Source organism: Choristoneura fumiferana, chromosome 6, assembly GCF_025370935.1.
Source record: "Choristoneura fumiferana chromosome 6, NRCan_CFum_1, whole genome shotgun sequence".
NCBI classification, from domain to species: Eukaryota; Metazoa; Arthropoda; class Insecta; order Lepidoptera; family Tortricidae; genus Choristoneura; species Choristoneura fumiferana.
In genome coordinates this window covers 855,968-868,484 of record NC_133477.1, presented here as the reverse complement: position 1 = coordinate 868,484, position 12,517 = coordinate 855,968, and the positions used below count along the sequence as shown (strand labels likewise).

The 12,517-nt window shown below is 41.6% G+C and overlaps 1 protein-coding gene across 3 annotated transcripts in view; it reads right to left on the bottom strand.

Annotated features, from left to right (window-relative positions):
- LOC141428780 (anoctamin-3-like) overlaps positions 1–12,517 on the bottom strand; it is a 33,632-nt gene that overhangs the window by 5,783 nt on the left and 15,332 nt on the right. For all 3 annotated transcript variants that reach the window (XM_074088789.1, XM_074088788.1, XM_074088790.1), the window contains exons 11-12: positions 11,302–11,412; positions 10,207–10,327 (exon numbers count right to left, since the gene is read on the bottom strand). In XM_074088789.1, coding sequence (XP_073944890.1) covers positions 10,207–10,327; positions 11,302–11,412 — 232 coding nt within the window. The remainder of the gene's footprint in view (positions 1–10,206; positions 10,328–11,301; positions 11,413–12,517) is intronic.

Genomic DNA, 12,517 nt, shown 5'->3' with positions numbered 1-12,517 from the left:
AACAGGATTAGATACGCTGGGTCTAGATGCGACATGTTTGAGTACATTTTAAAAACGTTGATTAATAAGTGCTCTGAATTATTTGTTTGTTTGTTTATACTCTTTATTGCACAAAAATGAAAAACAAAAAGGCTTAGATGTATGATTGGTCTCGCGCGCTCGCTCGTCTAGATACCGCCGGCGTACTTGTCAAATGCGGCAACAAATAGTACGCCGAATTCGGCGTACCCGAGCACGAGGCGAGTCAGTCGCGTTGCACTGTGCGTAAGGTGCATGTACCGAATGTTTTTGTTAAATTTTGGTCATAAACCGAAGTAAAATGCCAGTTTGCGCAGTGAAACTGTGTAAAAATAATACTACAAGAAATAAGAAGGACACTGGTATCACATACCATCAGTGAATATCGTATTATTTCGAAATTACAAAATAAAATAACATGAACCCTAAACGCCATTCTGTGTTGCCGCGTACACAAGAATCAAATTCCCCGTGGTTGAGATTTTAATAAATTGAATTTTATTGTTATTATGATGATAAATTTTAATAACTTATTTTAAGTATCTAATGTAATTATTATATATACAGAACCTAGTTCTATATTATTTAATTGTTTATCTTTGTGATATATATGTCGGCCGGCCGATCGAAATAATACGGCCAGAGCAACGCATTCGTGCCTAGAACATCGATATGCGCGGCCGTTCATGATACGCCTAGGAAATTTTCATGATTCTGTGCACTGAAAAAAATTGGCCAAATCGAGGATAGTATTAAATGAGCGAGCAAAGCGAGCGTCGAAGTGCCAGAACCGATATCATGATACGCCTAGGAATTTCATGATCTGCCTAAACTGGCCAAATCATGAAATGGCGGCGCTTCATGATATGCCTAGGAATTTCATGATCTGCCTAAACGTCACTAGGCAAATCGATAAACGGTGAGTTTTGAACGATATGGCGGATGTCCCTTAGCCAATTCATGAAATGGCGGCATTTCACGATATGCCTAGGAATTTCGTGATCTGGCGGATTTTACGATCGGCCGCCGACATATACACTGAAGGTGTATAAATTGTTACCCGACACTATTTAATTAAGGGGTGAATGTGTCTTAAAATTAAAAATGTTTTTCGTCTTCCCATTCAAGACGCCCAATCAGCTGATTTACTTAGGTATTGCGGGAAACGAAAAAAAAATTTTTTTTCGTATTTCTATCCATTTTCCTGAAATGTTAACTTTTTACCCGACTGCCCGAAGGAGGGTTATGTTTTTCAAGCCTATGTATGTAAGTATGTATGTATGTATGCATGTATAATAATCTGCGATAGAAAGACTGACTATCAAGAGACAGGAAGGAGGTAGGGGCATGATAAACATTCATTATCTCTGGAAAAAACAAATACACAGCTTACAAACATATTTTCACACCAAATCACGTACAAGCAATATACACAATACAATTGTCCAAAATGACCACAACTACACTCCGCTAAACCTACACGAACCACCTGACACGCAAAATATTAACGGCAATGACCCACAAGCAGAACTTATAAATAATTGGAAGAAAAAGGTACTTCATGGACGACATCCTCGTGACTTAGAACAAACACACATAGACACACCTGCATCAAACACATGGCTAAAAATAGGCAGTTTGTTCCCAGAAACTGAAGGTTTCATTATTGCAATTCAGGACCAAATCGTAAATACTAAAAACTACCGAAAATATATAATAAAAGATCCAACACTCACAAACGACAAATGCCGCAGATGTCATAACCAATCTGAAACCATACAACACATAACCGGAGCATGCACAACGCTAACACAAACAGACTACACACACAGACACAATCAAATCGCAAACATCATCCATCAAAACCTGGCACACAAACATAAACTTATACAAGACACACACACCCCGTACTACAAATACACACCACAGGTAGTACTTGAGAATACAACACACAAATTATACTACGACCGCGCCATACTCACAGATCGTACTATCCACTATAATAGACCTGACATCACAATAATAGATAAAATAAACAAAACTACATACCTCATAGATATCTCAATCCCTAACACACACAATTTACAAAAGACCATCACGGAAAAAATAACAAAATACGCAGACCTAAAAGACGAAGTTGCTAGACTATGGAGACAGGAAAAAGTGTACGTAGTCCCAATAGTCCTATCTACAACAGGCGTCATCCCAAACCACCTACACCATAGCTTAAAATTATTAGGCATAAAATCACACGTGTACACAATTTTACAAAAAGCCGCAATACTTAATACATGCAGAATAGTGAGAAAGTTCATGCAACTAGACCCTGAAAATAGCCCTCAGCAATCTTCTTAAAAGATATTTATTACAACTCTTGCTACATTTACTTGGTGGATAACCCGTAAATGTAGTTAATACCAGCCTAGAGCTGAGAAAAAGCAATCCATCGAAAATAATAATAATCATTTATTTTCTCCTCACAAAAGTACATAGGTACATACAATACAGCAGCAATACACACAGGACAGCAATAGTTGTGAAAACTATATAATGTAGTTTTAGAATAAGTAGGTACTGGTACTGGTAACTTTTGTGAGGGACTGGAGTCTGAACTAGGTAAAACCTGTATTACAGATCTCCAGGCCCCCATCCCGGAAACTCACCGATAAGCGCTGACAAGTACAGTCAGATACATTCAATAACTTCCTCATATCATAAGGTTATAGGAGATTACAAGTTATGAACAAGTCAATAGTAGCATATACATACTATCATGCAATCTCATGCAAACACAAATCACACAAACCCATCCATCACCACCACCACACTACACTGACGCGTTTCGAACTCAACCAGAGCTCATCTTCAGAGTCATCGTCAGTGTAGTGTGGTAGTGGTGATGGATGGGTTTGTGTGATTTGTGTGTGTTCTTACAGTGTGGAGGTGGAGGAACTGCATGAACACGCATATTTTGCATAAGCTTAGCTATCGTAAGGTCGCGGGTGAGCAAGGAAATTATTTTAGTTCATTGATATGGACCTCCGCAAAGTAACGCTTGATTCAATAAATTATTTAATTCCATCAGCCAATTTGAAATCTTAATTTTGCATTCTCTAAGTGTAAGTGTATATATTTTTTTCAACTTATTAATTTTATTATAGAGCTTTGGACTAAGATAGTGGAAAAGGCGGCCGGAGAGTGCCAAACGAGAAGTGTTCACCGCACAGACACGGTCCATTCGCCGCTTATTCGAGATAAGCTCTGGATCAAACTTAAGCTCCCTATGTTTCCTAAGTATATCCTGTCGAATAAATAAACCTCTCACCGTTAGAACTTGACATTCACGGTAAAGATCAATCGTAGGGTACCTAAAAGTTTTTTTTGGTCATGACCTTCAAGATTGCTCGTTGGGCCCTTTCGATCCGCAGGAGAAACGTCTTAGCGGCACCACCCCACACACCAATGCAATAGGTTAAGAGTGACTGCGCGAGCGCAAAGTAGACAGTTTTTAAAGTCTGGTGTCCAACTACAGATCTTAACTTTTTTTAAACAAATAAGTTTCCTTATTTTTGCAGCCAAACTATCAATGTGAAGCTTCCATCGCAGATTACAATCCACGATCACACCCAAGTATTTAATATAATTAGCGTGTGAGAGAGACGGACATTTACAAAAATCAGACTGGTCAATACAGTTATGGACAACAATCCCATCAAGTTCATTGTTCGGTTGAGTTGAGGCTGAAGGAGAGAAGGTTAAAAATTTAGATTTATCTACATTAAGTGTAAGCAGATTTGCCATAAGCCAATGGGATACTTGGCGAAGAGCATCTTCAGCCAATGTTTTAGCACTAATCCAATTTTCACCATTTATGATCAAAGCAGTGTCATCAGCATACGCTATAATACTACAATTTTGCAACCGAAGTGTACACAGATCATTAATATAAATATTAAACAAAGTCGGGCCCAAGACGCTCCCCTGCGGCACCCCGTAATTCAGAGGTAATTCATCACTTTTTGTTTTGTCATCAATTACAACACTTTGAGATCTACATGTAAGGTAACTTTTAAAAATATCAAGGGCAAGGCCTCTAATACCAATGGCTTCCATTTTTTTCAGCAAAATGGGGATAGAAACCGTGTCAAATGCCTTGGAAAGATCCAAGAAGACACCTATAGTCTTACGTTTAGATTCAAGGTTTTTTAACAATAGTATCCGTAAGCAAAACTACAGCATCCTCCGTGGATCTGCCCCTCCTAAAACCAAACTGGTTTGTAGCTATAACGTTGTGATGATCTAGATAATTGATAAGGCGTTTGTTAAGAATCTTTTCAAAGACCTTAGATATGGTCGTGAGAACTGAAATGGGGCGATAATTATTCATGTTTGCCTTACTACCACTCTTGTGTATAGGGTGAACCAAAGCCTTTTTTAAAACTGTGGGAAAATTACCCGTGGAAATACTTAGGTTAAAAATAAATGTCAGGACAGGGACAAGTACATTACGGCATTCCTTTAAAATAGCAGCTGATATACCATCATCACCAAGCGAACAATTTGTCCTCAAACCAAGAACTAACTCTTCCACCTCCGAGTCATCAGTATGAATAATTGCCATAGAATTTAATTGTGTATTAAGATTGTAATTGTTTGAATGTATCAAATAGTTCCTATCACGAGTAATATTAAGTGCCAGAGAGCGACCAGCGTTTACAAAAAAAATATTAACGGAATTTGCAGAGGAAAGAGGATCTGAGCAAAGGGAAAGTAATTCATGTGGGGTCGATTTGACTTGGTTTATACCTGCAACCTGCTTGATGGCATTCCATGTCTCTTTTGGTTTACCTCTGGCCCTCTCCATCAAGCCCTGTTCATAATTGAGCTTAATTTCTGAAGTTTCTATAGCGTAAGTACGTTGTTTTTAAAGCAGAGTTATTAACATCTTTTTTTAATTTGACATGAAGTTTGTCGCGATTTTTAATGCAACGGAGAAGGCCAGGGGTAATCCAGGGTTTAAAAATACGCGATCTTCTAGGAGTTGACACTAAGGTAGTGTGGGACTTAATAATCGATGACAAAAGTTTGATAAGTTTATCAGCCGCTAAGTTCGAATCTTGATAGGAATAGAGAAATGAAAAGTCAGCTCCGGAGATATCCTCAACTACAGCCGGCATGTCCACTCTTTTAACAGACTGATAGCATTTGGATTTTAATTTATACTCACTACAAAAAAGCACAGGCGCATGGTCGGTAATGGAGGAGTTTAACACCATGACAACTGCCTCCCTATTGCTCTTTAACATAACATGATCCAAGCAACTTCCATCACGTGTGGGGAGAGTGTGGGCAGGTAGTAGAGCATGCGATGCTAGCAGAAGAAGATACTCATCAGAGCGTGAGTCTGTGGTATTAGGGGAAATATTGATATTAATGTCACCGATAACACTAACACACCGAAATGAGGACAGCTTCGAAAGAATTCTGTCCAGACTGGATACAAAATCATTTATACAATGTTTAGAGGGAGACCGATAAACGGCTATTATCGCTATGTCCTCCCTTATTTTCAAAATAAGAGAGTTTGCATCACACAGCTCCGTTTCCTCAATAGACACAGATAGGTCAGTTTTGGCATAAATTACTACGCCGTCATTTTGATTACTATGTTTTGATTTAAATGCTTGGTAACCTGGTAAGCTTGGAACATAATGCGCTGAATTAAGCCAACATTCGGAAAGGATAATTACGTCGCACATAAAGTCGATTCTACTTAAAAAAATTAGTAAGCCATTAAAAATAAACAGTTTATACTCCTAATATTGAGTTGAAGAACCTTTAAATAACTGCTCAGAGGCTCCAAAAAGTTACTACATTCCTCAGGGTCACATATACTTGATTTGGACGGGGAGATAGAGTCATCGATTTCATCTAAAATAGTGGTGATTAGCCATTTACCCGTGTCAAATGAGGTAACAAGTGGTAACTGGGCATGAGAAACTGATTTTCAACCTTATAATTGACTGATTTGAGTTTTAGATACTGATAAGTCAGTGACACAGACCAAAAAATAAGTGTAACAAGCAGCACGGCAGGTTTCAAAATGTATGTATGTATGTATGTAAACTCTTTATTGCACATAAAAATAAAAATACAAATACACAGAGAGGAGAACAAAGGCGAGCTTATCCCTAAAAAGGGATCTCTTCCAGCTAACCTAGTTAGGAAAAAACATTTGGTTATATAGAGGATAAGCGGAAAATTACATGCGGTAAAGAGACAAAACAGAAATACTCAAAAGAGATAAAATAAATACAACATTATTTACATTAAAACTAACATAAAACAAAAGAAATATAACAAACAATTACAAAAGCGAAACAGTCTCATCTCAGGTGTCAGTGTCCAGCCATAATTTCTTTAAACTCTCCCTGAACGAGGCCACAGACGGAGATTCCCTTAAGAGACAAGGGTAAATCGTTCCACAGCTTGACTGAATGGAAAGTGAAAGATTTAGCATAAGAGCGCGCGTTGTTAGGCGGGAAGGCAAGTGTAAGTTTGGAACTCGACCGCAAACGGTGTCCACTTCCAGTGGCCAAGTAGCTAAATCTTTCAGACAGGTAAGAAGGAGAAGCAGGGTTAAACAGGACATTATAAAGAAGACAAAGGGTATGAATGTCTCTGCGATGACGAATAGGTAGCCAATGAAGCTGTTTGCGGAATTGGGAGACATGATCATACTTACGTAGACCATAAATGTACCTGATACACACATTCAGCAAACGTTCCAGCTTGTCAAGCAACTCCTCTCTTAGGTCAACAAAAGCAATATCACCATAATCGAGGAGAGGCAAGAGCAGAGAACGAGCGAGAGTAAGTTTCGTTTGAAACGGAAAAAAGTTCTGCAGACGTCTCAAGGAGTGAAGTGATGCAAAGAGCTTACGGCTAATCTCATTTATATGAGCAGTCCACGAAAGAGTTTGGTCCATGATAATACCCAAATTCTTAACCGTACTTGACAACGGGATCGTAGTCCCTCCAAATAAGATTTTAGGTATTACCACTTCCGACAGTCTATCGATAAAGTAGGAACTGCCAATTATTATAGCCTGCGTCTTTGCAGCATTAACCTTGTTTATATTATTTGCAAGTTCCATGATACGCGGTTGTTTATAATTATTATTCCGTAGTAGTATGCGTGTAGTTGGAAATAGAGTGTGTAAGTGGTGGTTGTTCAATGTATGTGCATGTGTAAGTCTTGTAATAGTGTAGATAAATGTTAACAATAGTTTTTAAGTTGAGAAATATTGTTACAGTAATAACATTAAAGAAAAATAAAAGAAAAATATTAAGCTTCACTTTAAGCACAGTTAGTACAGAGCATAGTCATTTACCATTGGACAGATTTGCAATTTGAGCCTTACTGGTTATCAATAACGCTTGCAAGTTTTCTTCTTTTTTGAGGTAAACATTGCCGTATGCCGTCCAACAAAACTTAAATAGTTTTTGCCGTTTTAGCTCACGGGCCAGGAAATATAGTCGAGCTGCCTTCGGAGTCAACTGCTCCGAAACAAATATGGGTGTTTCTTCCGAAATATGAAGTCCTAGATGCTTTGCACGCAATTTTTCACTGTGTTTGTTATTAAAATCCTTACAGTGCTTCATGACCTCATTTTTTAAGAGAACCGATGAGGTTTCCACAACTATTGGCGTAGTCAAGGGGCCGTCATGCTTACTACGTACCCTATAAATGTCCTTGATGTCGGCCTTCGTGATAGGACAGTTGATTGATGAAGACAGGTTCATAGTAATATGTTTGAAATCCGAGCACGCCTTGTTTTGTAAAATTCGCATGCCCAGTTGGGCTTGTACTTTGACAGAGGGCAACGCAGCGAATGGCTACTCCCTTCCGTAGGACGCCCGCGTTGCTCTAAGCCTTTTTGCTTAGATTAATGATTGGTCTCGCGCGCTCGCTCGACTAGATACCGCGCTACCTAAAAACAAAAGGTTCGTGATTGCGGCAACTCAATATTGTAGTGTGCGTAAGAACGGTGTAAGACAATTTGCAAGGATGCTAGTGTGCGTGACAAATTGTGTTGACAGCTGCTCCACTGTTACCCGAATTATTGGGAAAATAAATTATTTTGTGGTCTATAAGTTACTGGTTACAAAATATATCTTGGGAAATACTTAGAAATTAAGAAGTAATTAAGAGTGAATGTATTAATATGTTTGTGTATAGGTTACGCGTAGGTTTCTTCTTTAAAAAATATGATGATGTAGGTATATCAATGATCAGGCCTCACTTTTAATTAAAAAATATATATATTTAAGGACATTCAATATTTACAAATTATTACTAAAATTAATGGACTGAGTCACCAACTAAGAAGTTTTGCGTAGTTAAGATAACACGTTGCCCCTATAGTTAAACGTTATATAATGTACAGGTTAATTAAGACTAAAATAAAAAAATACTAAATATACATACATACATATATGCATACATACATACATACTTACATACATAGGCTTGAAAAACATAACCCTCCTTCGGGCAGTCGGGTAAAAAGTTAACATTTCAGGAAAATGGGTAGAAATACGAAAAAAAAATTTTTTCGTTTCCCGTAATACCTAAGTAAATCAGCTGATCGGGCTTTTTGACTGGGAAGACGAAAAACATTTTTAATTTTAAGACACATTCACCCCTTAATTAAATAGTGTCGGGTAACAATTTATACACCTTCAGTGTATATATCACAAAGATAAACATTAAATAATATAGAACTAGGTTCTGTATATATAATAATTAAGTACATTAGATACTTAAATAAAATAAGTTATTAAAATTTATCATCATAATAACAATAAAATTTAATTTATTAAAATCTCAACCACGGGGAATTTGATTCTTGTGTACGCGACAACACAGAATGGCGTTTAGGGTTCATGTTATTTTATTTTGTAATTTCGAAATAATACGATATTCACTGATGGTATGTGATCCCAGTGTCCTTCTTATTTCTTGTAGTATTATTTTTTCACAGTTTTACTGCGAAAACTGGCATTTTACTTCGGTTTATGACCAAAATTTAACAAAACATTCGGTACATGCACCTTACGCACAGTGCAACGCGACTGACTCGCCTCGGGCTCGGGTACGCCGAATTCGGCGTACTATTTGTTGCCGCATTTGACAAGTACGCCGGCGGTATCTAGTCGAGCGAGCGCGCGAGACCAATCATTCATCTAAGACCGTACCTTTAATAGTACATTGTGTCTTAAGGGCGGTAAACAAGGAATTACGAACGAGAGTCTATTTGAAGCCCGAAGTCGACGACTGAGGGCTTTAATGAGTCGACGTTCGTAATTCTAGTACCTACCGCCCGTGCGACATACAATGTTTTTCATCACATTTGCGAGTAAAATTGTATATTTGTAAAAGAAAAACTAATATTTTTTCAAAAATTGCCGTTACCGCTGACTACGCTCTTGGCAGCGTCAGCCTCCGCGCCGCCCCACCTTACGCAGCATGTGCCCGACCTGCGCGCGCCGCGCTGCAGCACACCATGCAGTAACAAACTCATTTACCGACCGCGGGCTTCATGGCATGAAAATTAGTACGGGCAATGACTCATTTACCGACCACGGGTTTCATGAGAAGCACATTAAGGTCGAGGGTTTTATTTGGGGGGTTGCAACCAAGGTATCCTGCATGTTACGACACTGTTTACGAGCAAGTGTGATGAAAAAAAGTTTTTGACAAAACAGAGAAATCCGGGTTTTCCCTACTTGATAACCGGGTTCCAAACTGGACGGTTACTCGGTTTTTTCGGTAACCCGGGTAACTGGTTTGCATGCCCTAGAGCCAGTGATACATAAGGTACTCGGCTCGGGCTCGCCCCCCTAAAAAAGGCGTCCGCCAAACGACGGGTCACGGGACGCCTGCCCTCTTGTTGGTTGCGTGGTTCGCCCTTGGCCTCCGCCTTAGACTCCCTTCGACAACCATAACGTCATGTCCGTAAGTCGTCGCGTACGGCAACCACAGCCCTCAAAAGAGCTGCGCCGCCCCGGCATCACTGGGCTTGCGCCCTTCGCCCGATAGGGCTCACCCTCACCTTTGCTGTCTAATGAGAACAGTTACTCAGCTTCTACTAAAATCACATTACCAATTATTTAGAAACTTACCGGGAGAATGACAAAATTTTGGCACAAAGTTATGCTTTGAATAATTCTTGATGTATCCTTGCATATACATATACTCTATGTGAAAATTGTCCCAGTAAGTACCATTGAAGAAGTAGTAGGCCTAAAACATATTATAAATGTGAAAGTTTATGAGTGAGTGACCGAGTAGGTGAGTTTGTGAGTGAGTGAGTATGTTTGTTACTTCTTCACGCTGAAACGGCTAGACGGGTTTGGATAAAATATGGCAAAAAAGTTAGTTTATAGCCTGGATTAAAACATGGGATAATTTTGATGGGATACTTTATTTTAATAACAACCGCTGTCTAAAGATTAACGGGTGCAAAGTCAAAGTCAAAGTCAAAATATCTTTATTCAATTTAGGCTACAACAAGCACTTATGAATGTCAAAAAAAATCTACCACCGGTTCGGAAAAACCCCTGCTGAGAAGAATCCGGCAAGTTTACGCTAGTAATAATATAAATGGGCGTAGGGATGTACAATCCTGTCCACAGCATCCCAACTCCATAGCCCATTTTATGTCGTTTCCTGTCTGGCAATAGTTTCGGAGCTCTGAAGGATTATCCGCTAACAATATATTCAACGCCGAATTAGGTAGATCTCCATAATTCCATCTTACTTTTATATTTTAATAGTTTGTATTTGCGTGGGGTTTCTCTACGGGATCGAATCAGAAATGAGGAGATACGTTGAAGAACCACCGAAGAAGAGTCACCGTTGTTATAGCCAAGCGAATTAGCTCGTTAAGTGGCAATGGGCAGCCCATATAGCACGGAGAACAGATGGCCGTTGAGATCGAAAGGTTCTCGAATGGAGACCGCGGACCGGCAAACGCAGCGTAGGACGTCCAGCAACGAGATGGACGGATGACCTGGTTAAAGCCGCGGGTTCACGGTGGATGCAAGCCGCTTCCAATCGAGGTAACTATAGAGGTTGCGAAGTCAATCTTTTTTTTTAAACATAAAAGATAAAGATGTTGTTGTTAGGTCAGCTACTAAACATGTCTAATAAATGGATTTAAAGAAAAAGAAGAGTAGGTAAGTAATAACTATTAATATAACACTAAATTAACTTACTTGTGTCGGCATTCTATACATGGAATAGAATAAATATCCTTTCATACTTCCATTGCTATCCATATATACTTTCCTTGGAACTGCTTTTGTAGCTCGAGCTAACGTAAGCGCCTGCAACAGACAACACATTGAAGGAGTACTACTAACAAACAAATAATTATAGGTACAGCAGAGGATGAACGGCGCGAAGCAGCGAGGCGGAGCTGGCAACTAGTGTGGGATGAGCGGCGCGGGGCAGCGAGGCGGAGCTGGCAACTAGTGTGGGATGAGCGGCGCGGGGCAGCGAGGCGGAGCTGGCAACTAGTGTGGGATGAGCGGCGCGGGGCAGCGAGGCGGAGCTGGCAACTAGTGTGGGATGAGCGGCGCGGGGCAGCGAGGCGGAGCTGGCAACTAGTGTGGGATGAGCGGCGCGGGGCAGCGAGGCGGAGCTGGCAACTAGTGTGGGATGAGCGGCGCGGGGCAGCGAGGCGGAGCTGGCAACTAGTGTGGGATGAGCGGCGCGGGCAGCGAGGCGGAGCTGGCAACTAGTGTGGGATGAGCGGCGCGGGGCAGCGAGGCGGAGCTGGCAACTAGTGTGGGATGAGCGGCGCGGGGCAGCGAGGCGGAGCTGGCAACTAGTGTGGGATGAGCGGCGCGGGGCAGCGAGGCGGAGCTGGCAACTAGTGTGGGATGAGCGGCGCGGGGCAGCGAGGCGGAGCTGGCAACTAGTGTGGGATGAGCGGCGCGGGGCAGCGAGGCGGAGCTGGCAACTAGTGTGGGATGAGCGGCGCGGGCAGCGAGGCGGAGCTGGCAACTAGTGTGGGATGAGCGGCGCGGGGCAGCGAGGCGGAGCTGGCAACTAGTGTGGGATGAGCGGCGCGGGGCAGCGAGGCGGAGCTGGCAACTAGTGTGGGATGAGCGGCGCGGGGCAGCGAGGCGGAGCTGGCAACTAGTGTGGGATGAGCGGCGCGGGGCAGCGAGGCGGAGCTGGCAACTAGTGTGGGATGAGCGGCGCGGGGCAGCGAGGCGGAGCTGGCAACTAGTGTGGGATGAGCGGCGCGGGGCAGCGAGGCGGAGCTGGCAACTAGTGTGGGATGAGCGGCGCGGGGCAGCGAGGCGGAGCTGGCAACTAGTGTGGGATGAGCGGCGCGGGGCAGCGAGGCGGAGCTGGCAACTAGTGTGGGATGAGCGGCGCGGGCAGCGAGGCGGAGCTGGCAACTAGTGTGGGATGAGCGGC